Raw genomic sequence first — 26,768 nt, 5'->3', positions numbered from 1 at the left:
TAGCTATGTCTGTTTGAGATGTAAATACTACAGGCTAAATAGAGGTTACCTGTCTGAAGTGTCGCGTGTGGAAGTAGACGTTAGCTGCATTGAAGTACGCCAGAGCATACGTAGAATCCATATGTATGGCCGCCTGATAATCCCTCATAGCATTGACATGGTCCTTCATAAACTAAACAACAAATAAACAACATGTATTAATCCCTCATAGCATTGACATGGTCCTTCATAAACTAAACAACAAATAAACAACATGTATTAATCCCTCATAGCATTGACATGGTCCTTCATAAACTAAACAACAAATAAACAACATGTATTAATTCCTCATAGCATTGACATGGTCCTTCATAAACTAAACAACAAATAAACAACATGTATTAATCCCTCATAGCATTGATTGGTCCTTCATAAACTAAACAACAAATAAACAACATGTATTAATCCCTCATAGCATTGACATGGTCCTTCATAAACTAAACAACAAATAAACAACATGTATTAATCCCTCATAGCATTGACATGGTCCTTCATAAACTAAACAACAAATAAACAACATGTATTAACCCCTCATAGCATTGATTGGTCCTTCATAAACTAAACAACAAATAAACAACATGTATTAATCCCTCATATCATTGATTGGTCCTTCATAAACTAAACAACAAATAAACAACATGTATTAACCCTCATAGCATTGATTGGTCCTTCATAAACTAAACAACAAATAAACAACATGTATAATCCTTCATAGCATTGACATGGTCCTTCATAAACTAAACAACAAATAAACAACATGTATTAATCCCTCATATCATTGAGTGGTCCTTCATAAACTAAACAACAAATAAACAACATGTATTAACCCTCATAGCATTGATTGGTCCTTCATAAATAAACAACAAATAAACAACATGTATTAACCCCTCATAGCATTGACATGGTCCTTCATAAACTAAACAACAAATAAACAACATGTATTAATCCCTCATAGCATTGATTGGTCCTTCATAAACTAAACAACAAATAAACAACATGTATTAACCCCTCATAGCATTGACATGGTCCTTCATAAACTAAACAACAAATAAACAACATGTATTAATCCCTCATAGCATTGATTGGTCCTTCATAAACTAAACAACAAATAAACAACATGTATTAATCCCTCATAGCATTGACATGGTCCTTCATAAACTAAACAACAAATAAACAACATGTATTAATCCCTCATAGCATTGACATGGTCCTTCATAAACTAAACAACAAATAAACAACATGTATTAATTCCTCATAGCATTGACATGGTCCTTTATAAAGTAAACAACAAATAAATAACATGTATTAATCCCTCATAGCAGTGACATGGTTCTTTTTCAAAACCTAAATTTACACCATACTTAGTTGATGACACCACACATATTACCTACCTGATCGCTGGCACTACCGGTATTTGGTGACACCACATGTGGTACCTACCTTGTTGATGGCACCACATATGATAACTACCTGGTTGATGGCACCATATGTGGTAACTACCTGATAGCTGATATTCTATGATGACACCACACGTGGTACCTGCTTTGTTGATGGCACCACATGTGGCAACTACCTGGTTGATGGCACCATATGTGGTAACCATATGTGGTTCCTCCCTGTTTTATGACACCACTTGTGGTAACTACCTGGTTGATGACACCACATGTGGTACCTCCCTGTTTGATTTCCCCATACAAGGGACCTACCTGGTTTATGACACCACGGTTTGTGTAGAGCTCGGCTGTAGGTCCCACTTTGATAGAGGCATTGATGTCCTGGAAGGCTGCGAATGTGTTACTCATTTGAAGGTTGATGATGGCGCGACCTTCTAGGGCGGGCTTAAAGGCTGAAACAAACAAATACAGGGACAAGTAGATAGGGGTCATATAGACAATAGGCCAGAAGAAAAAACCTTTCTGTTAAAACAGTAGTTTATTCAGATTTCATAAAAGTTCTAAAATTGAAAAAGAGCAAAAATTATATGTACCAGTTATCATAATCCTGTTTGTCCCCTTTTTCAGTGCAAACAGTTTTTTTTTAATAACCTATAAAATTATCGCTGTAAATGTTACCTTACTACAGTGAGTGACTACCATGTCATTTATTGTGTTAAAAACTAGGTTGTACAGCTATCTCATTGAGGTGTTTGATTATCTTACTAGGGTAAATCAAGTAGAGTAAGACAACCAACGCTCTGTTGAAAAGCAGTATCACGACTGCTGGATGGATACCACGTGATATTCAGTAGAGATCCTTTGGATGTGACGACATAATCAAAGAATAAAAGGCTATTTAACATCCATGGCAGTTTGTTTGTTCCCCAATACAATAAAAACAAACTGCATTGGATGTTGAGTATCCTTTTATTCTTTGATTATATCTTACTAGGGTATATGACTTATATTTGCCATAAAATCACCCTCTGGAAAATAATTCTGTACTTACTTGGCCGGATAGCTATAGCAGTTGTGAACTGTGTCCATGCCTGCATGAACTTAGCCGCCACTTGTAGTGTGTAGGCCAGATTAACTCTAGCGGGGAGACACAGTGGATCTCTCAACAAGGCACGCTCATAGTCACGCCTGGAACATTTACAAAATAACAAAATATCATCTTATACTATTACTGATTAAATATAACAGAAAATGATCATACTATTTTTCAATATAACCTCAATCAAAAGTTCATCTTCGTAGTGATATATGTCCAAATTTGTGTTATTGTACCTTGCGTAGCGGAGACCATCGCTGCCACAGTCCATGTACACGTTGCCACGGGCGATGATTCCGTCGAGGAAGGCGGGGTTCTTCTCTATACACGAGGTAAACACTGCGAGAGCTCCCTTAAGTTGGTTCATCCTGTGAAGAGTACACAAAACATAGAGTGAACCCTGATTATCAGGCTGATATTGTCACTTTGAAAAACATACAAAAGGCTGAATGGGCCTGTATCATTTTTTTCTGTTGCTTAATATTAAAGGTATATAAATATTGCATCTTTATTTGAAATCTTATTTAAGAACATTTTATCTAAATTCAATATTAAGATGCAAATACAAAATATCAAAATCTACAAAGGTAACTAGTCAAGTAAATATCATTCTGGTATAATACTTTAATATTATTGACTGTTTACAAAACTTTCAGAAACATTCATCCTCTTAGGCAGACGATAGTCATGGTAACCCTGAATCCTGTACTTACTTGTGATAACAGAGGCCAAGTGTGTGGAGAATCCTCTGGTCAGAAGGTTTTAGTTTGGCCGCCATTTTGAAATCGTAGAGTGCATTTGTGTAATCCATTCTCTCGAAGTATAACAACCCTCTATTGATCAAAACCTGTCAAGGATGATAAAAATAATCACGTGATAAATAAAACAGCAGACATCAGGGGTCAGTTAGATATTGATCACTCTATTGGTCCCATTATATCTATTTTTAAAGTTTTTCTCCTCATATATTTTAACCATTTAATTTATTTTGTTTTTTGAAAAATTTTGGAAGCCACCTAGATTATATCATATCACTGACATTATTTCCGAACATATTTAGTCTTTTGTATGACAAAAAACACAATAACTGTTGTTTCTTATAAAACATCAAATTGATATACACAAAATGTACTAAAAATGTCTGTGAGACAAGAATGCCTCTGCCTTCACATCGAATAGCCATGGCACAGGAAAGAAACTAGTTGGTAACTAGTTACCGGTATGTGGTCACCTCTCCTCATTTCCTGGTAGGGAATAAGATGGTTTGAACATGTTTAGTTGTAAATGAATATATACAACATTACCTGTAACCTGAGGTCATCTCCAAGCAGAAGTACAATTCCATAGTCTGTCAGGGCCTAGGTAGTCAAGAGAGAATAATGTATGTAATGAATAGTCTTGTTTAATTGTTATATCATTTCTTGCTTCTGTGTCAAATATAAAATTGTGAAAATGTTATTATAATGCTATATACAGTATAGAAACAAATGAACAGAAATATGAATCAAGTAAATTCAATGCACGGAAAACCAACTTTCTTTCTTGGCTATTAAATTTTGCTACATTGTATTTCCATTTCAAAACAAGTTTGCAAAGATTAATATTGGCAGATTTAATGATTAAATGATAATTCCTATCAATATAGATGATGTAGATATTTATTCACTGACATAAACTTTCGTGAATTTACTTGGATTCGCAAAAGTAAATCGCATGTGAATGAAAGTTGGTTACAGTATGTCGGATGCTAAACCTTCTGACTGATGATATAAAAATAACCATAACTTTTGACCACAAAACAAAACTGTTGGTCTCCTGACTCACCCGTTGATAATCTTTCTTCTCTTGAAAGCAGACGGCCCGATTGAAGTAGCCGAGGGCACAGCTACTATCTATACTTGTAGCCTTTGTAAGGTCCTGGATGGCAAGGTCAAAGGCCTTGATATGGTACTTCAGGGCCCCTCTGTTGGTCAAAGGTCATTTCTCAATGTTAGCCAATCACAGTCTATGCTAATTGATATTTAGGAATGATACTTATACACTTTCACTCAATTTTTAAAGTAAATGTTCTTTGTAAAACAACAATCTCTTAAGTGTGGTCTATTTCTATAAATAGTAACGATGACCTAGTTTTTCATGCAATTGTCTTGTTAAGTGTGGTCTATTTCTATAAATAGTAACGATGACCTAGTTTTTCATGCAATTGCTTGTAAGCTACTCATGCAAAAAGTGGTTTTATGATGATGTCTTTGAACCTTCATGGAAATTCAATTGAAAATGTAGCTTACACTGCTGTGATACTGTTTACAATACAAGTTAACATATATAAATGCTAGAAGAGGACTTTCCTTCATAAGTTATATGACAGGTCATCAAGATAAATCTTTATTCAATAATGTTAAAAGCATTAATCAACCAAGCATATATAATGGTAGCAGTCGTTCAGATGAACAGACAAATATATTTTCCCTCAATGTTTTTTTACGAGTTTCAAACCAATCCAACTCCATTGCTGTACTTGCCTATAGAGGAATGCTCTCACACTGTGTGGCTGTAGCTTGATGGCCTCGTTACAGTTCAAGATGGCCTTGGTGTAGTTTTTCCTGTGACCATAGTAACAGGCTCTGCTTAGATATGCCTAGAAACGAAAATACAAAATGAGTTATATAGTCAACATTCTCTTGATAAAAACAGCCAATCAAAAAACGTTTAATAAAAATATCTAAAGTGGCCTAAAAATCTAAATTGTCAAACATTGTCTGCACTTCATTTTCAAACAGCTCCTTTATATACACTTAATGTTCAGACACATTGTATTATTTAATGGAAATACATGTATTATAGACATTTTAACATGAAGCCTAAATTGCTACAGACTGCTGTAATTGCTGCATCCATAGCTGTAAGACATATGATATATTTTAAAGATATTCTAGAATACAGTTTAAATCCTGGGCTGTTAAAACTGTTATGTATACCTGGAATATTTTAGGGTTGATGGCGAGAGCTTTGTTGAAGTCCTGTATTCCTTTAGACATTCCTAGTTTGGTTCTGGCCACACCTCTCTGATACAGAGCCTGTAAAACACAACAAATATTAAAAAAAATGAATAATAACTTGTCTCTTGAACAAAAGTATTTAATTACCTAAAGAAATCAATTATTAAAAACCATTATGCTCTTAATCAAAGATATGTGATGACCTGATATATAGAATAGATAAAGACTGTTGGTGAATTTCTTTCAACTCTGTGTTCACAACAACTGTCAAAGAATACATCAATATGATATGCCATGTACTGGTGATTTTGGCTGAGATCTTATCTTCACGATTTCACAGGACATTGATATCAGATATCAAAAACTTTTTGATCCGCGAAATATAGAGAATTGTCCAATCCACATATACCCTAGCTGAAAGTCAAATCGCACAAATCTATGACCACTAAGTTTGTTTTGTAAAGCAATCATTAAATGTACAGTCTCTCAATATCAATTTTCATCAAAAACATTTTGGAGAACAATTAACAGAACTTTGACATTTACCTCTGCATAACTGGAGTCTAGTTTGATAGCGTTGGAGAAAGCCTCCAGGGAGTCGAGGTACCGCTTCAGTTCCATATGACACATACCAATAAGGAAATGGGCCTCACCAGCCTCTGCTGGCCATGGTTCTCGCGGCTTCCATGGTTTCTATTAAAAGTCAAAAACAAAATATTGATGTTGTTTTGATTTTATATTACTTTTTTATTCTTCTTTAAACCTGTTTCCATTCAAATAGGATTTATAAAATGTTTATGATTGTAAGCAATACAAATTATAATTATGGGAATATGATATAACAATAGCAATATAATTTTATATTTAAACTTTTCTAAGATTAAGTAGCTTAAAAGTAATGACATGTCAACATAAAATATGGGTTTAACTATAAATTCTAGCTGAGAGTTCCAAGGTGAACATAAATCCTTTGCTCAGTCCACTCTCTTGTACTGATAATTACGAAGTATAAACTAATATTTTTCCTGACTAAAAACATAACTTAAGTCAGCTGTAATATACATATGTGCAAGCAGCTAAATAATCAACTCATTATATGGAGAATATTATTTTATAAAGCAATATCGGATCAGGCTACATGTATTATGAACCCAACCAAGCGGGGAGTGATTGAGTACAGTGGCTTGATTTTTTTTATGACAAGCTGCATCATATGTCAGTATCAGGCAGCTATTTCACATAGATTTCAAATTTATGACCTAGAAATGAAGGGCCTGTGGGAAAGTGTTTACTTGTACACCTTAACCACTCGGCCACCAGGATCCCTGCTGGTGGATCCATAATCTATCTAAGTTACCAACAAACACTATAATGTATCCAGAGGAAACCTATAAATCAAGACATTTACCTGAATAAAAACTAAATTTGACGTTGAATTAGAATATGTCAGACATTAATGTTCCCATGCCTTCACATGATTTAAGAACTTTACAGGGACAGTGTCTGAATTAAAATAAATGACTTCTAAAACAAAGAACTAATTCCCTCCAATACAAGTTTACCATCCACCATTTTTTGTCTTAGTTCAACTACAAATATTTACACCATCAATTTGGTCACCAAGTTTTTTTGTAAAACAATTACATAATAATGAATACATATATTCAAATATTTCATGAACATATGTAATCAAATATTTTTATTTCAACCATGTTGCCCATCTTCAGTTTTTTTTTTTTTTTTTTGATTATTGATGATGTAGAATGTATTTTTTTTTAACTCATTTCCGGTTAAGTCAAAGATGGAATACATAATTTTTTCAATGATGCATTTGGTCTGGAATTTTTGACAAGATGATATTAAACGCAAAATTTAAAAAAAAAAAAACAAGAAGAAAATGGAGTTTATCAATAAACTTGCAAACCAAACTAGATGGATAAAAAACTAATTATTTTTTATTGAAACCTGCCATCTGACATCTTCGGTAATAGAAATTTAGGACAACATTTTAACTAAAATTAAAGAATACACAAGTATTCAAAGATAATGTGAACACATGTAAAAATATGGCTGACATCATTTACAAATATGTTGAATTGAGCAGTTGTCAGATTACACAGGTTTTCACTGTAAACTAGTTATTTTACACAGGTACCACACCCCTAGTCAATAGACAAGTCATTTTTGGAAGTTGTTATGGAAAATAGACTTCTATTATACTGATATTCTGTATTGATTCACATAATAATGAGTTGTCTCCTCCTGTTTGTAGGTATCAATTGTGACGTCATGTTATTAATTACGAATTATCATACTTTCATTGAGAGAGCTGCATAATTTCCGTATCTAATCTAATGGCATGACAACCAAAACCTACACTCAAGAGCATATAACTCTATAATACGCAAACATAGAATAACAATTTTCATAGCTTTACAGATACCAGTGAAACTGATCAAATTTATGTTATATAGACATTACCCTTAATTTATTTCTTGGGTACCTATGCACTCTTCCTAGCAGTAAAATTATCTATATTTTCACCCAGGTATTATTCTTTATAGAATTTCTATATCTCTAAAATCCTCTTGTGAAACAGCGTGTTCATATAAGACCAATCATGATTTATTAACTATCTCTAAAATCCTCTTGTGAAACAGCGTGTTCATATAAGACCAATCATGATTTATTAACTATCATCGCATCAGCATAAGCAAAACATAATCATAAATCATGCTGAAAACATGCTAATAAATTTATGTTTGGCAGGCATACATGTACAAGGCATATACAATATCAATGTGGGGATATTCTGATAAAATGTGCATTTAACATAAATACATTATATCAAAAGCTAGAATAGCAATAAACATTACATAGCTGTAACTAATGGCAATACATATGAATTAAAATTATATGTACATACATATTTTCAAATCACAAATTTATTATATCATTTTAGAGGTAAATATACCTACATGTATATTTGCATGTCAAATGAATTTACAGAACACAATTTTTTTCATACTTGTGCATATTTTTAGATATTTTTTGTCTTACTAATGTTCAATATAATTGGGGAAAAAATGTTGGGAAAAAAATCTGAGGCTATTTTTCTTTTATTATTTTTCATTGTTATGAAGGTACCAATGAGTCCTTACGACTAAATTAGGTTGAGCATGATATAATATTTTTGTGAGAACTAAGGTTTTAATGAAACATATACATCAGGAAATAGTACCCAGTAGGTAAGTACAGTGGAATCTCATTTAACAAGAAATTACATGGAAAAAGTTATTACAGATGATTTCTAAATTAATTCCAATTAACTCTCATTAAGTTATAAAATCAACTATGATCAATCTGAATTATCCAGAAAATTATTTACTGTTTTGATCACTTCTAACTTGCATGTATTTTCTATACACTCAAATTATTAGTCAAAATGCATCTTCTTACTAATATATTTAGATTTGTTTTTAAAAGAATTACAAAATATTTTCAATATCTCTAAAAATTTTCATAACTATGATGAAATTCCACTGGCTGTTACAGGCTTGTGAAAGCCAGATACAGGTGAGAGCTATATATCACATGACTGTCACCAGGTGTTAGTAAAACTTACCTTTGCATTGACATTCTATTATATAAACATAAATAAATGCGGCTATAATATCAAATAGAGACTGCCACCGTGCACGATGTATACATCTGCTACCATGGCATTACTAGGTATATACAGCACAAAGCTTCACATAGCAATAACTAGGATCCAACACCCAGTGTAAAAATATTTTAATCAACTCAATCTTAAACTGCAAGGATCCTTCGTAAAAAATATATAATTAACTCATGAAGGTGTGCTTTTAACAAATCTTAAATAATCATTTTACTAATGCCATGAAATTAATCAGTTTATCAATAAGAAGACATTTTAGAACTGTAAATATAGGTGAACAGTATACCTGCCTACCATCGGCAGTTTTCATTCAAACTAGAAAATGACAATGGACAATTTCACAGGCTTTTCACCAACAAGGAATCACGGTCAAGGTCATTCATATGAACAAACTTGGTAGCCCTTTATCTCAACATGCTACAGATTCAATATCAGGTTTCAAGGCATATCATGACTTGACAAAAGTAATTTAGAGATTTTAGGATTTTTGGCCCACATCATAGTCAATTTTTATCCAAATGTCAGGGCAGACTATTTTTATCCAAATGTCAGGGCAGACTACGCACTTAGGAGGTGGGGCTAAGGAGACAGTAGCTAAGGAGAAGGGTGGGGCAGGGGGGGGGGAGTGTTGGGTAGGAGTGGATATACATGAGGTCTTGTGTATATTTTGTGGATAGCAGACTAAACAATGTTTATACTGGCTGCTAGTAACATAGAAAATAAAAACCTTTACACATACCACAACAAATAATGTGTGACTATTAACTAATGATAATGACCCAGCAGAAGGAACGATATTAGCTATGAGGATAATAAGCATTTATTTTTATAATGAACAATATTAGCTATGATAATATAACAAGCAATTCACTTAAGAAAAAAAAAAAAACATTATCTACTATAATCTACAAGCAGTTTGTTAAATTTGATGACTTAAAATAACTGAAAACCTGACTAAATATTAAAATGCTACATCCTATGTGTTAAATTTTTTTTAAGTAATTAAATGTCATATATTTCCTGTATGGAATTACACAAACTATCTTGGTAATTGATTTTTACACATTTTGTTTTTATGTAAGTAGCAAATCTTCTGCTATTTACTTAGGCAAGCACATCACTAAAGATTACCTCCCCTTGCTTGAAACATGGATCTTTTGAATTTATATGTACCAACGAAACCAATTCCTGAGGTAGGATTTCATCTTTATAATACTACCTGATCAGTTGAAAAATTATTCAAATAAATGCCATTTACTTCCAATGTCTGAAAATTTTCCAAAATTTTAAACACTAAAATCCGAATAGAGAGAACCTTGACTCTGTTTTGATGCTGAATTGTTTCGCACTGATATACACAAGCCAAGACATTCATACTCACATAAATTCCAAGAGCTCGCTCAAAGCTGGCGATGGCATCCTTGTAAAGTTTGGCTTTCATCTGTGTTTTTCCCAGCAACATAAACATTGATCCCACTGGTTTGGATCGAGTGGCTACGTTCAGGGCTTCTATGGCCTGTTTAATGTAGAAAACACTTGGTTTTTACATCCTCAATTCTACAATGTTATTATCGTATTCAAATGTGGGGGAGCCAAGATTGAATAGATGATGAATTGTAACCTGGCATACAGACACAGGAAACAAGATGGAATTACAGTAAAACTGCAATCATTTTTTTAGTTTTCAATGCTTCACTAAATATGTGTACTATCAATAATTAGATTTCAATTGTAAATAAATGAATGATGTATGCCATTTCATCTTAAGCCCTCATGCATGATTCCATGCTAAGTGTTAATAATGTAAGATATTCTTTCATTCTTATTGAATGTATACATCCCCCTAATTAAGTTTTGTCTGATCTTGTCCTACCTTGCCGTAATTTTTGAGGAATGTCTGAACCACAGCCTGTTGTGTAGGCATCTGTCCCAGGGCCGAGTCTTGGGTTCCAATGTCAGAGGCATGTCTTTAAAAATTCACACAAAAAATCAAGATTATATTTATTACCTGTTTATATATTGATTTCTTTTGTTAAATAGAGTTATCTGCTCTTAGATGAAGGTGACTTGATAGCGACATCCTTTGATGTGAGAGGAGATCATCAGTGTGAGAGAGAGAAAAAAAATTCTCATACAAGGGTACAACATTAGCCTCACCAAAGGGCAGATAACTCTATATAATCAAAACACTCTGAGTAAATAATGTATAACAGCATACAATACACTTGACAAGATAACTATAATAATAAGATAGATATATCTCAATATCTTCCTCTTATATATTACCTATCTCTATAATCCCTCTATATCTCCCTTTTATATATTACTCTCAATATCTCCCTCTTATATATTACCTTTCTATACATCTCTCAATATCTCTTATATATCTCTCTAATATCTCCCTTCCCTATATATTATCTATACTCCCTATATCTCCAATATCTCCCTCTATATTACTCTCCATCCTCTATATATATCTCCTCCTATATATATCTCTCTATACATCCTATATCTCCCAATATCTCCTCCTATATATTATCTTCTATACATCCTCTTATATCTCCCATTCTCCTCCTATATATCTCTCCATCAATATCTCCCTTTATTTCCTACCCTATATCTCCCTCCTATATATTATCTCTCTATACATCCCTATTATATCTCCAAATATCTCCCTCCTATATATTACCTCTCTATACATCCCTCATATATCTCTCAATCTCCTCCTATATATTATCTCTCATACAACATCTACCTCCTATATATTCATCTCTCTATAAATTCTCATGATCTCTCTATTTTCTGATGATTTTAAATGAATCAAACATCCACCTAGCATTGTTTTATAGATTCAGGTTTCAAAAAAACATCCCATATAATGTCTGTAAAACTGTATCCATCAGAAATCAGGATGGAATAAAAGGGACATGACAGACATAGTATGCAAAATTATATTCCTCATTTCATATACAAGGGTACAAAAATTAATCAAAATGACTTATACACTGGGAATATTGTAATCTAGTCCAACAGAACACATCAGTGGCACAGAAATATAAACATTCCATCATAGTTAGCAATAGATTAAAGAAGCATATCAAATTTGTTACATTGTTTTGTAATCAAAATATTTACATAAAAGACAAATTGGAATGAAATTAAAGCATTTATTAATAGCTGTTTATAAAACGGATTAAGACTGTCAATCTGAAGCTGTATACATTGTGCAACAATCAATAAATTGGTATTAGGAAGCATATTAAGTCTACAAAATTAAGGAATAATAAGTCACTTTAGGCTCTCACTCATAAGTAGTAATGTATTCATTTTACTTATTTTGCTCAATTTTGGCTTTTAATTCCAGGGGAATTTTTACTTATACTAAATCATTTACACAAGAATTAAATTTCTTTAAGAATACTTATTAGAGTCAAAAAGTTTCTTCGTCTCCTAGTACAGAGTCACACTTTTCTCTTGAATATTCTTTTTACACTAACACTAGAGTTAAATTACTTCTTCTCTATGCTTAGGCCATCTCTTAAATGCATAAAGTCAAGTTGCTTCTCTGAAGTTTGGCAGGATTCTTCTATATGGTAATTCAGGGCTTGAACAAATGCTTGGGAGAGGCCATCCATCCCGAATAAGGACACTCTTGATTTTAGATGCTTAACTACGAAACACAGATACCTTTATTCATCCACACAGCCACAAGAACTAGATATTGGATATGCAACTGAAATACCCATATCCATATCCATATTACTCCCCTTGCTGACAAACTTTAAAAAATATGTATTTTACCTTTTATCTTTTATTACCACTTTTAGCTACATTTCTTTTTATTTTGCTAGTACATGTACATGTAGATTAATCATTTGTATAGCCATTTCAACAATTTATAGATTAATAATCACAGTCCACTTCCAGAATTAAGATGTGGAATACCCATTTAATTAACGAGATTTGATAAATTTGTTGTATATTAAATGTTATGTATTTTTCTCTCTAATCATGTGCAGTAGTTGTCAGAAGCATTAAATTATTGATAAAATCATTTTTAAATTAGTTGTTAAATAACAAACACTAGAGTTGTCATAGAAACCAAGCCTTCACCATACCCATATTCCGACTCCTGTAGTCGCATGAAGAATCTAAGGTCATAGGTCAAATAACAAAATGATAAACAAACAATAAACAAATAATGGCCTTAACCTCATGGGTTTTGGTCACATCTGTCCTTTCATACAATATCTAAAAAAAAGATAACTTCGAAAAGTAGTTTCATGAATTGATGCGGAAATGAACATTTCATGGTGACTATATAAAAATAATTTGGCATATGTAGCTGAAAATTTGAAATAGAGACAGTTTATAATATTATAATAATTGTAAATAAGAATAAGTGTGGCATCTGCATAAGTTTATAGGTGAATTCATAGACACTCATAGAAAATTTGTGGGAGCGATGAAAGGTCTCAATTTATGTGAAAAATTTCAGTCTCAAAATTAATGAATCAATATAAAGAACCTAAAAGTAGGACTTTAATGAGTGTGACCTTGACCCATAAATGATGATTTGATGGTTACAACCCCAGTAAAACTGAAAACCTGTAGACAGACACATATATGATGGTACATTGTAATGTGTACAAGTAAATTACATGTATTTATAAACAATATTCTAGTCCATTGAAAATTTAATTTACAAGTCAATATGAATTTTTGTACTTTCACTTTACATTAATTTTACCTAGCTGGAATACTATAAGGTTTTAGAAATTTGTTTTTAAAGCTCTAAAATATGCAAGAGGTCTACTTTCACTTTATACATACCTAACACAGAAGGCTGCAAGGTCCAAATTACCCATCTCAAGTACTAGCTGTCCCTGTATAATTAATAATTACATAAACTCAATATTATAATACACATGTATCTATATACATATACATGTTTATTTACTTTTTCATTCAAAATTACATTTGCTGTGGCACAGAATACTTCGTAATGGCAAAATAGTTATGAAGTATGAAAATATTAAAGAAATGAAAAAGAAAATTCTTTGAGGCCATCTTTATATGAATTTCTTCAAAATTGGATGATATCATTTACTAAGTACAAGTGTATGGTACATACATGTACATGTTTGGTCTGTACATTGCTAATGAAATATTGATAGGATATATTTAACCATATGATACTTACGCGATACATGTAGTAGTGATGGACATCTGGCCGCAGGTGAATAGCACGAGTGAAGTCTCGCAGAGCCAGCTTTAACTGAAAACAAAAATATTATGATATTCAATTAATTCATTTTCTAGGAAATGAAGATAGAAGAGATCATCAGACACCTTGTAGTCATACCAGAAATACAAAGGATCTGTTTATAGGGAGGTGTCTATATACTGTTGTATAAAGAGTTTATGTACCTGGTAATTAGACAGACATGATCACAAGTAATCATTATCATTTCTTGAAATTCAACATGATCACAAGTAATCATTATCATTTCTTGAAATTCAAATATCATTCTGACATCATACAAAGTATCAATCATAAGTCATGATATAAATAGTAAACATACCTCATGTATCTTGTGATAGGCTTCTCCTCGGCAAACATAAGCTCTCACATATGTAGGGTCAACCTTGATACCCGACGAAAACTTCTTAATTGCCCTGATAGACAAAAGTTATATGTGAATATTTTGGTATATTTCCATCCATCAGGATAAAAGTTTTTTTATATTTATCTGTATATAATCAATATCTAAATTCAAAATTTTCAAACCTTCAAAATATTTCATCAAAAATATATTGCATGTTCATTATAAACTTAGGTTTCATGAATATATTGTAAATAATGAAAAATTGTTTTTGAAAAATACAAAATTGAATAAACAAAATCAAATCTAGAATGAAATATTATTGATAACTGTTATGAATAAAAAAAGTAAAAAAGAATCTGAGATAATTTTTTTTAGGATTTCCAATGAGAAAGTAAATTGTAAACCTGTGGTAGTTGTCGTAGTGGTTCATGAAGATCAGGCCGAGGTTCACATGAGCACAAGCAATGTCCTTGTTCAGTTTGAGGACACTCTCAAAGTCAGGGATCGCGTCCTCATGTCTGTATGGAAGAATTATACATCTTTACTTAAAGAAGTCTCTTTCAAAAGGATATAATCAAAGAGATTTGAAAACAACTTAAACTAAGTCATGATCTATAACAGTATGTATCTATATACAGTGAATCCTGTCTAATCCGACTCTAGACTTTTCTGACATCCTGTCAAATATGACACTGTACCATATTTCCATGAACACCAATAGTCAATAGCAATACCTGAATTTTCAGACACCCTGTTTAATCTGACCAAAGAGTTCCTTCCCTGTGGTGTCGGATTGAACAGGACAGACTGATATCTATTTTCTTTTCATGAACTAATTGATTCACATCTTCAATACAGTGGATCTAAACAATTTTATGATAATCAAGAGCGGTAAAATATGTAACATTCTCTGGATCAGCTTAGTGTTTGAAGGACTACTTACTTCCCCATAGCGTCATACAATATTCCTCGGTGGAGATAGGACATGACATTCTCATCTGTATCGTTGATGAGCAGTGAAACGCTGTAGTCATGGAGAGCACGTTTTGGATGAGCTCTGAAAGGGAAAGGTTAATTAGTCATGTTGATTTCCTCATATAAACCTATAAGCTTTAAAGTGAATTCACAAATATATCACATCAAATTATTAATTCTTTCATAACTAACATGGCACAAATAATATCGGACATTAATGTATATAGGTATTTGCTAATATTTTCAGGTTTTTTATTTCGCGTATTCATCCAAATTCTCAAATTTTGATACCTGAGCAAATTTTTTTTTTTTTTAATCATGGTTTTGCATATTACAGCCTGTTGAATGAATGAAGCTTTCAAAGTCTACTAAGACAATTGGTGAAGATAACCCCTGTAAATAAGTTCCAAACAGTAAAATGCAACTGCCAAATTTAACAACTGCATAAAACTTTTTTTTTTCTGATCTCCTTAGTAAAAACTTTCAGATAGCACAAACTCAAATGGCAGTATTAAAAAAGTATTATCTCTCCTGGTGGTTTTGAGTTTTATTATAAACTTGTACTTTCTTGAACAAAACAAATCATATTTAATAATTACTTTCTGAGGATGCAGGCCCGATGGAAGAAAGCCTGCCAGCTAAGTGGATCGAGGTGAATAGCTGCAGATAAGTCCTGTACTGCTGGTGTCCACTGCTGCATTTTGGCATAAGCTCGACCTCTATACGTTCTCGCCGAGGCGTCTAATGGGTCGACCTTCAGCAAGTCGGTAAAGTCCTGAATGGCATTTGTCCAGTTTCTGTCAAATATAGAACAAATTATCATAATTTTTTGTTTGTTTAGTTGTATATACAGAGGACTCCAGCTATTTGCATAATGGTGATTTGAATAATTTGGTCATTTGCATACAATCATGCAGTTCCGAATTTTTCCTTTTATATCTTTGCATTTCAATTTTGTGTATTTGCATAATTTTTTACACAACTCTTGCTCTTTTGTATAAAAATCTGTGAAATACCGTAATGCATTCTCCACTGGATATCTGTTCTAATCTTTGGTTGGGTGGTTTATTACTGTAAACCAACTTTATTTTGCGTGCCATTTATTTTCATGAATTTATCAACATCAGTTTTATCGAAAGGTAATTAAATTCCATCTAATTATCCGTAAAAATTATTTAGTAGCCACGATTTGGTTTACAGTTTGCTTAACGTCTTACCAACCCGAGACCTTACCCAATCTCAAAGTAGTAGAGACCATGTTTTAGGATTGCATCTGTCCTGGTCGGCATGATCTTCTTGGCCTTTGACAAGTCTTCAAGAGCCAATAGCATGTCTCCTCTCTACAACCAATCAAAACTGACTTAACATTATTGTCAAGAATTCTGGTTACCTAACAGACAACAGTATTAAAAGGTTAAATAATATACATCAGCCAACAGAATAAGAGCATTAATTGGTTTTGTATTACTTTTTTATTTTTTATCATTTTTGTGAATTTGTTTAGCCATGCATGACACTGAAAGGATAAGTGAGATAAACTTTGAAATATTTTTCTGACCTTTTCATACATGAGTGCTCTTTGGTAGTATGCTTCATGGTCCAGCGGATTCAGTTTCACAGCCTGTGTGTAGTTTATAACTGCCATAGTTATCTCCCCTTGTTTGCGATAAATTTCCGCCCTGTCAAATAAATAAAACAAATCATGAGGTGTGACTATATAAACAGTCTTGCCATCAGTCGAACAAATTATGTTATATCTACTTAAATTGATGATGTACTCTCTTTCTTTGAAAAAGAAAAAAAAAGTTGACTTCAATCTGAGTGTATTGACCTACATTAAGTCACATTCATATGATAAGATAATCAACAATCAAAACAGTATATTTTCAGTACTCTGACGGCCTCCGAGACTTACATTGATCTGTAGGAACCAGAATGGTTCTTGCTGTGTTTTAGGATAAAGGTAAGATCCTCTAAAGCTTCCTTTTTCTTGTCCTGAAGCAGGTACAGAAGATGTCGGTGCCAGTAGGCATCTAGCAGCGTAGGCTCCAACTGTATGGCCCTGAGTACACAACAGGATTATTGTTATATACTTGTAACATACAGGATCTATTTGCATGATTTTAATGAAAGGTTATAGATAAATAATTACAATTAACAAAGAGAAATGTCAAGAAGAACATGTGAAGAAAGGTTCTTTTATCAAAACTTGACATCTATTGCTTTCAAGTAAACTTCATGGGTGAAGCCCACATTTTATTAGTACCAGGGGAGATAATCAGGGGCCAAAACTCAGCATTTGATTCATATATGTAATGAGTCTGGATATGAGCAGCAGGCCTGCACATTCTGTAAGATTTTTAAGATATTACTCCATCTGTTATATTCTTAAGTCTGGATATCAAATATATCATTTTAAATCTCTGCAAGGTATCAAACTCTGGAATACTAAATCTAAAGTCATACCCAATCTGATTAAAATCCAGATCTTCAATACACTATTCCGTCTTTGCATATTACAGAGTCAGCTCCCTTGCGGGTAGGTATCGATTGTTACGTCATTATTATGTGAGCGCAATTCACGTCGTTTTCTCCGAAATGTATGACGTTACGCTCGCAAACACATGACGTCACAATCGATACCTACCCGCAAGGGTAGATAACTCTGTAATATGCAAATACAGAATAGTGTAAGTGGATATATAATTTATTATCAGATTGAGAATTAGGCTCCCTATCACTGAGTGGCCTACACTGCAGATAATATTTACATAGATCACAAGTCGTGTACACCATTGATATAGGTGTTTTCTGTCATGTAAAATGGTATCCATGTACCCCTGGTAAACACTAACTCCAATATACCTTTCAGCAAGAGAGAACTTCTCTTTAGCTTGATCGGTTGAGCGTCAGACTAGTAAACCTGCAGTCTGATCCCGAGTTTGATCTCTAGTGAAGGTAGTTATTATGTTTATGTAAAATTCCTGTCTTTAGTTAAATAAAGAAAACTCTATGTATTTTACTTACTTTTCTAAATCTTCTTCTGCTCTCTTCTTTACCATACCAAGCTACAAAAGCAATAACAAACATCTCTCTTTACTTACATATATATAGAGAGAAAGATTTATCCCTATAAACACATACGAATTTCAGATAATCTGTACAGGTATAAATATGTATACCAGTGGATATATAACTATTCACCGTCGGTTATTAATGGTTTTTTAAGAAACCTTTATATTTTGCTCCAGAAAGGTAATGGGCCTTTAACAAAGTTAAGCTTTAGCTCGATCAGTGTTACATGTAGCTACGTTATTGTCCATTTTATCAAAATACAAGTTAATATGTGACACGTTTTATGTAACAATATAATTCGTCGATTTGACGGGATGACACACTGCGTGTTGTGTGTAACAAAAAAATATTTCGTGTGTACTTTAGGTTCGTGGTTGGAACTTTCAAATGTTTTCATGTGTAGAGATATTTATGGTTCGTCAATGATACAATGTACTACCCTACCATTATATACATCAAATATGATAAGTTGTTTTTTATATTCATGGTCCACAGCAACCGCCAAAAGAACAACTTCATGAGGAAATTTCATGCAATGATATTCATTTGTATTTTCGTATTCAAAATTTCACGAAAAGCGAAGATCTGTGCATTGGATTAAAGTGTATATGCTTTCAGATTCTTTTATGGTTTTTGGCCATTTTACTACATACGGACAAACACCGTTTAATTTTCAAGACATAATTTACTATAAAAAAGGAGGGGCCGTGCGGCAAACCATACGGCGTCCGTTCTCCAATAGAGAATTTTAGGAGGAGAGACGGGTGATGGGGTGGGGGGGTGGGGGTGGCGAGGCAGTGAATATCGACCCAATACCATTCACTTCATTTTTAAGGTGTTCCGTAAACTCTACTATGAGAACAATTTTCTTTAATAGTCATAAGATATAATTAACCACCATCTAACAGATTTTGAAAATTTTATACGACTCTTGTCTTCTAATGATCTAAAACTTCATACAGGATTTAGGCCTCTTTCTTTCAAAGTCATTTGAACTGAGGAAAGATGGCTTGATAAGTTGTTGCTTTGATCTACTGTGTGTTATATACATGTATGTTTTGCTATCGATCCATTTTATGTGGATGTAAGAAGCAATATAAAATTGAATTGAATTGAAGTTGAATTGAAATATATACTGCATAATGGGCCAATTTTCATTACCCGAGTTTTCTTACGGACAACGAAGGATAGTTTTGTACCAGGCCTGGACCGGATATTCAGGACGATGGCTTTAAACGAATAATGTGAAGGATATGTGGCCGATTATGAAATTCTACGGGACACCAGAGAGGATTTTAAACTTCGAGACTTCTTCGGGTACGTCCCCTGATGTCTCTTCGAGGTACGTCTGTGATGCTGTGTGTCTGAGAGCTCCGACCACCGGGCCCGCTGTTGCCCGAATGGCCGGGATGGCCAAGCTAAAAATGGCTAAAATCCATGCTTGGGAGTACATCTTAAATGTTTTATCGGAAGGGGTTTATGACCAAAGTATAAGTACTGAATCTACTTACGGACGTCCACTATAAATTCTGTATTACTGTTCAATAGAATCGTTTCTAGATGTTTAAACCGGATCCTTTATTGATCATCCGTCGCAAAGTTCTACAAGAAGAATAGACAATAGGGACATCTTCTTTTTCTACACTGATCAGAATCACTGTAACTTAACTTATAGAATCTCTCTCCTCATCTCTCTCTCTCTCTCTCTCTCTCTTCTCTCTCTACTTGAATTACATATGCATAACATGCAAGGGAAAAGAATATCTTATATGAGCTAAACACCTGTATTATCGGATGATGAAATCTTGCATCCTTGTCCTCTGAAGGAATAACGTCTAACACCAATAAGTTTCCACACTCGTGATTATTTTTGCTACATGTATATCATTGTATTCGGTATAATTTCAGTGGATCTTTTACGGGGGCTTTTATTTCGCGATCTTTTATTTTAAACTATATTACGAAATATTGCAAAAATATTATTAACTTATGAAAGAGCAAAGCCTGTGAAATTTTTCAGAATATCCGTGGAGAAACAATATTGCTAGATACGATCAAAAAATGTTGAACTGTCTTAAATTTATTTATAATATTGTGTCTCAGAATAAATATATGTACAATAAGCTTCAAATCCTTCTTTCAAAATCACTTGTATTTGAAATGTTTGGGTTTGTTTTACTATAATTATGCTGATTTTAAAATAAATGAAATAAAATGGTAAATGAAAAATATGTATTTCCTCCTAACTCAAAAAAATGATTCAAAGCGGGCAAAATCACAAAAAATCTGCTTTCAACATTAATAAAACAAATCTATATGAAAATGTTGACTTACTGAATAACATAACAAGAATACACTAAACTGTTTAGTTAAATACATCGACCCACCTTCCTCAGAAGAGCGCCCCTCCTACAGTGGTCAAAGGCTATTGGTCGCTTGGTTTCTGCTATCTCTTTGTCCAGTTTTTCCACTTCTTCATACATGATCTTTAAAACAAAAAGAATTATTAAATATGAAACCTTGTCTTCAGTTTGAATCAATAACTTCACAACCAAATTTAGGATGGAGAACGAATCTCTTTATAGAATTGCAAGACACATCATTTTGTTAGATTAGATAAAAATATTAAGTCAAAAGTGAAACAAAAGAAGAAATTAATTGTATATACCTCCAGTAATTCTAGATTTTCCTCTGTCTCCTCAATAGGGTCGATGACGCTGATAATATCAGACAACGAACTTGTCAAGGAGTCTTTCCTGTAAGAATAGAAACAAATTTATAGTTATCTCCCTTTAAGACTGAAAAGTGGCCTTTTGTTAATTGAATGTTCATTTGATTTGTAGATCTCTTGAAGAGAATGGTGCGAGATGCCTTGGTCTGTGTTTAGCTACTACAGCCATAAAGTAATAATGGCCATGATACGTACCTATCTACCTAAAAATGTTAACACATATAGAATTGAAGCCTTTTTCAAGGTTAGCCTGACAGAACTATGTATATGGACTCTCAGTCTGTGTTACTTGCTCTGCCAAAGCTGTGTCGATGGGCATTTTGAAAAGATTAAAATGTCATTTTTCTCGTCGCCGCAAAGAGATGTTTTGCAACCATGGGAAAGAATGAGAGAATAGAATTAAAACATATAGTGAAAACCCTGGGGAAGAATTGAAGTGGTCTTTTAGAACATAGGGTCGCTAAATAGAAATGGTTGTTAGTATATATTCAAGTGCACTTGTCTTATTAAAGAAAAATCATTACGATAGTAACCTTCAAGACCATGTAGTATAAATGACCTGTTGACTTACAGCTTATGTTCTTATACCTATCCATTAAAACGCATGTATTAAAGATTAGAATATATCAGAAAAATATTTGTATTGTCTGGAAAAATAATATAATATTGTTTTTGTGTTGTATTACAAGTTTAAAAGAAATGTTCATGGTATTGGTATTATGGGAGTTCTTAGAAAGTTTACCGTTTTTTTTCCATCTTCTCTTCCTTTGGCTGGTCCTCCGACACAGACATATCCTCTTCCTCCTCAGAATCTGATGGAGTTGGAGGATATTGTTCATCAAACCACCGATTCCAGATGTTACGTACCCATTCCCTCTCATCGTCATCAGATCTACAACATTGGTATTACACATATAACAATATTAAAAATGCTTTGAAGTCCATTGCCTATTTAATAATAACCTAAAATGTATTAGATAGGTAAATATACGTATATATGCCATTTTGTGTTCTTTGTAATGTTGGTAATTATAATTTTGTAGGGAGAGGGCTTCATATAAGTTGTCAAAGTGTCCAATGCCATTGTATATCGAAATAACTTTACGTGGTACATCAAAAACCTAAAATGTAGTTTTATCCAATATGGTGTAATAAAACTAAGACTGAAATTTTCTTCATTCTTTCATGTACAAAAGTGATAAAACCTTTTTAATTCTGACAAAAATTTGGTGCATATCTTTATTCAAAGGGCTAACATTTTTAGAACCATAAGAATTAAGGATATTCTACTGTTGTAATCTGTACAAGATAGCATATAGATTACCCGAGATAGCATGTTACATTACCTGAGACCCTTCTTTCTTCCAAAGTCCTCAAAGTTAAGCAGGTCAGGTATACTGTTGCGCACTCGACTTCTCACTTTGCTGTTGATAAATACAAATCCTGGTCACAGCACCATTTTTAACATCCTTTTATAACACACAGCTTTCAAACAATCATTTACTTTGTCATGAATTTAAGATTGAAATCCGAGTAACTTTTAAAGTATACATAGGCCTTACAGTAAAAGATAAAAACAATCTCATTCTTTTTACTATCAAACCTATATATCTAAATTATAGGCATTTATCAGTTTGTGCTTGAATCATTACAAGAATATCAATTCAAAATATTTTATTGTATATATAAATTATACACAATGGGATTGGGTAACAGGCAGTGCCTATATCAACCCTTTCCCTAACTACAAGAATATGGTGTCACCTTAACAGAAGTTTTAAAACTATTGTAAAGACATTCTATAATGGACTGGTCTTGTCTTTGATTCAGAAGAAACTAAATGTATCTTCAGTGGTGAATGAGTTGATATATATTTTGTAAACTGAGACCAGTTAAGATCCAGGGACGTTTCAGTATCTACCTTGGTACCCTAAATTCTCTGTCTACAGGCTTCTCGATGTTTGTGAATGAATTTGAGCGTTCCAAGCGTTTTGGTGGAGCCTTCAGGAATCTCTCAATGTCATCTAGACGAGCCATGTTGATTGGGGCACGCTTCTTCTTTTTCTTCCCCCTAAAATAACCCATGTGAGAATTTCAGTGTCAGGAAAATTATAGCAACAGAAGCACTAACTTAATTAGTATTGAAGATAATAATAACAAATTCTTCATAACAAAATAGAATAGCATTTATTAAGAAACAATAAAGGCTAAATATTGTGTTTAAGATTGCAGGAATCTTTATAACTGCTTACATTGGATTAGTAGTTATACACATTGGTTACTTAGAAAACAGTAACAAAACAGGTAGAACCCTAACTGAAACTGAACAGTACATCTGTACCAAAACTGTTCCAATTGGAACATAATCTTCTTGTAATCAACATTTATACAATAGACTCTCTTCCAAAGTTTTGGCTACATAGCCATTTGACGAGGAAATGTCATGAAGCTTATTCTTCATGTCACCTTCTTCGGTGTTCAAACAATTTACTTGATATTTGAACAACCAACCAAGTAGTGCTTGTATCACATGAATGACTCCAACTCCATATAAAATCAACACAGAACAGCACGCAATATGACAGACATGGGTGACAGAAAATGCCCCTATTCCGCATTTGCATATTACAGACGGAATAACAGAGTGACTTACTTTTTGGGTAGAATGACATAAGCTCGTCCAGCCGCCAAGGCCAACTCTGCAGGTGTTGGTTCATCTACATTACAAACACAAGATGGTGTTAAGATCTAAGAATGGGCACATTTAATTGATAATTGATTATTTGGGTGAAAATGGGATCAAAATAGAGATTTCAAAGATTACTGAGACAACATGGCGTGATTCAAAGCTTTCCAGTATACTTACCTATAGTAAAGGAGGTGTGTAAAATGACATGTTCATTGTGTGCGAATTTTTGTATTCTTGCTTTGTTCAATTTTTTCAATGGAACCATAGATTATATAAAAATGTATAAAAATAGCAAACATTGCTTTATGCTGACCCCCAACCCCACCGTTATTGGATTCTTCTACCATAGGCTATGAATGTTTCTACCATCAAAAATCAAAAACAAAAATTGAACCCACCAAGGAATGTACACCAACAGACATTTCATTTTATACAGTATATAGTTACTAACCTTTGCAATTCCCGGTAACATAACGATATTCTATAATGATCAATAAATCAATCATAAAACTGAGCTTTCATTGATCTTAACAAAAATAATAAGTCTTCCTTTTTATTCCAGAAGGACCAACATCATTTATGTAAAAAAGTACCACAATTTTTTATAATGCTTCATTTTTAAAAAAAAATCATTCAATGCATGTATATATCAAGATTTCAGACAACATATACCTGGTATACATAAATGATTAAGATGCAGAATTGTCATAATCCATTTTGTAAGTAAAAAAAGATTAAACAATAAAATAAAGTAAGAAATACAAGAACAAAATAAGTTTTGTAAGATATCATGTTGTAATCCATGTAATTTGAGTAAGTTTAGATAAAGCATGAAAATTAATCTACCAAGCTACAGATGTTTTCATGTTATTTTTCATCATCATCACCATAAAAATTTCTCAAAATAAGCAAATGTTTTATCTCATTTTCAAACTTCATCAAAATTTTTCAGACCAAAAAATATGTATTAATGTTAATTTCAAACATCATCAATATTCCTCAAAACAAACAAATTATTAACATTAGAATATTATAATAAATATTTTCCAAATTAATTATTTGAACAGATGACATCAAATAAAAAAAAAATGAATTTTTAATATAACCAACAATGTTTTTCATCATTTAAGGAAAACAAGAAATAGAATACATTGTTAAAGAATTTTATTTAAATGAATAACAAATCATTCAAATTCACTTCTGGTATTAGTGTTCTGTATTAAAGTATCAATCAGAAAATACTAACAGCCTTTTTCAAGAACAGACTTTAAAATGCAGGGGAAATGATATTATAATCAATGTTTTGAGAGGAGAAAAAAACAGACTAAATTCAGGGGAGATGATTTCATAATCAGCAGAGTCCAAATTTACTTGTGGGCTTAGAGGATGTTTGAATATCGACAAAATGCTTCTGGAAAGTCCAAGTCAGATGCAAAACAGGACCTAAAACATCCATGTCAAATATGGCTCCTTTTCACTACATTAGGCAGTGTTTATCAACCATATCTTGTTTATTAACTATGATTAGTAGAAATAACTCAGTTAATGTAAAATCAAAATCAATAGAACTAGTATAGACATTATGGAATTTGGTAACTGTTCTATTTTGCATCTCCAAGTAAACAGTTACACTAAGTGTAAAGAAATGGTATTTTTACAGTATTTCCAGGCCCTTCATAGAAAATCTTAAGAGTCTTTCAAGAATTTTCATCAGAAAACTACACCTGTTTATATAAGATATCTTAAATTAAAGCACAGAATTCTTTGACAGTAAAAGTCTTACAGAAATGAAATATCTGCTAATTCTTTGTAAAATACTGAAACAGTACTGCAGTAAGTATTTGATCTCTTTTAAGAAGTTAGAATTAGTAGAAATAAAGCTACATGTATTAGTATGAGCTCCTACACTTCAATATAGAATGTGAGAGTTTACCACAATCCAAGGGACATAACCCATACCGTACCTATATCTGGAACTGATAGACAAGCAAAGAATATAATATATAAAATATAAGCTCTGTCAACAACACCAAAAATCACAGCAAACGTCCTGTTTACAAATCATAAAAACCATCAAGATAAAGCTTGCATCTGGGTCAAATAGCCCTGGAAATATCAAGCTCTTTGTAAAGGGACAAAATCATTAAATATCAATAATTGTACAGTATTTAATGTAAATTTAATGCTCAAAAAGTTTGAAAAAATTAATGCGGAAAAGGGAAAAAAAAAGATAAATCTGTCTCAATGATAATGTGTTTCATAACATGACTCTGTATTTAGGTATATATATTGTGTATTTTTTACAATTGTTATTGAGATCATAATGTGAATACTTATAACCCTATTCACTTATTATCAGGTGTGTATTAGTAGCATTGTTGCATATGTGTCTAAAATGTACACAGTTGTCTCCCTCTCTGAGACCTATTTGAGCCTATAAGTAAAGATTTCTTTATTTTCGATTATAATGTTCTTGTTTTTA

At 32.7% G+C, this 26,768-nt stretch overlaps 2 protein-coding genes across 6 annotated transcripts in view; one reads left to right on the top strand and one right to left on the bottom strand.

The window, feature by feature from the left end:
- The window catches only part of LOC138327678 (uncharacterized), a 56,191-nt gene that overhangs the window by 3,900 nt on the left and 25,523 nt on the right, over window positions 1–26,768 (bottom strand). For 3 of the 5 annotated variants that reach the window (XM_069273967.1, XM_069273970.1, XM_069273971.1), the window contains 29 exons: window positions 24,251–24,314; window positions 23,519–23,668; window positions 22,944–23,021; window positions 22,340–22,489; window positions 21,535–21,622; window positions 21,254–21,352; window positions 18,819–18,859; window positions 17,707–17,853; window positions 17,350–17,470; window positions 17,025–17,131; window positions 16,391–16,588; window positions 15,760–15,873; window positions 15,221–15,334; window positions 14,793–14,886; window positions 14,411–14,485; window positions 14,041–14,093; window positions 13,326–13,358; window positions 11,081–11,174; window positions 10,589–10,723; window positions 6,075–6,221; window positions 5,508–5,606; window positions 5,052–5,167; window positions 4,354–4,492; window positions 3,834–3,887; window positions 3,243–3,376; window positions 2,766–2,897; window positions 2,485–2,621; window positions 1,746–1,885; window positions 50–172 (listed from right to left, as the gene is read on the bottom strand). In XM_069273967.1, coding sequence (XP_069130068.1) covers window positions 50–172; window positions 1,746–1,885; window positions 2,485–2,621; window positions 2,766–2,897; window positions 3,243–3,376; window positions 3,834–3,887; window positions 4,354–4,492; window positions 5,052–5,167; window positions 5,508–5,606; window positions 6,075–6,221; window positions 10,589–10,723; window positions 11,081–11,174; window positions 13,326–13,358; window positions 14,041–14,093; window positions 14,411–14,485; window positions 14,793–14,886; window positions 15,221–15,334; window positions 15,760–15,873; window positions 16,391–16,588; window positions 17,025–17,131; window positions 17,350–17,470; window positions 17,707–17,853; window positions 18,819–18,859; window positions 21,254–21,352; window positions 21,535–21,622; window positions 22,340–22,489; window positions 22,944–23,021; window positions 23,519–23,668; window positions 24,251–24,314 — 3,176 coding nt within the window. Of the gene's footprint in view, window positions 1–49; window positions 173–1,202; window positions 1,259–1,745; window positions 1,886–2,484; window positions 2,622–2,765; window positions 2,898–3,242; window positions 3,377–3,833; window positions 3,888–4,353; window positions 4,493–5,051; window positions 5,168–5,507; window positions 5,607–6,074; window positions 6,222–10,588; window positions 10,724–11,080; window positions 11,175–13,325; window positions 13,359–14,040; window positions 14,094–14,410; window positions 14,486–14,792; window positions 14,887–15,220; window positions 15,335–15,759; window positions 15,874–16,390; window positions 16,589–17,024; window positions 17,132–17,349; window positions 17,471–17,706; window positions 17,854–18,818; window positions 18,860–21,253; window positions 21,353–21,534; window positions 21,623–22,339; window positions 22,490–22,943; window positions 23,022–23,518; window positions 23,669–24,250; window positions 24,315–26,768 lie in introns of those variants that run through there. The other 2 variants (XM_069273972.1, XM_069273968.1) reach the window with 2 other exon arrangements.
- Window positions 24,954–26,768, top strand: part of LOC138327680 (large ribosomal subunit protein bL28m-like) — a 103,808-nt gene continuing 101,993 nt past the window's right edge. The window contains exon 1 of the mRNA XM_069273975.1: window positions 24,954–24,959. The gene's annotated coding sequence lies outside the window, so the exon portion shown is untranslated. The remainder of the gene's footprint in view (window positions 24,960–26,768) is intronic.

The sequence above is a fragment of the Argopecten irradians genome, chromosome 7, assembly GCF_041381155.1.
Source record: "Argopecten irradians isolate NY chromosome 7, Ai_NY, whole genome shotgun sequence".
In the NCBI taxonomy this organism is placed as follows: Eukaryota; Metazoa; Mollusca; class Bivalvia; order Pectinida; family Pectinidae; genus Argopecten; species Argopecten irradians.
Note: the sequence above shows the minus strand (reverse complement) of the source record. Positions and strands in the feature narration are given on the sequence as shown.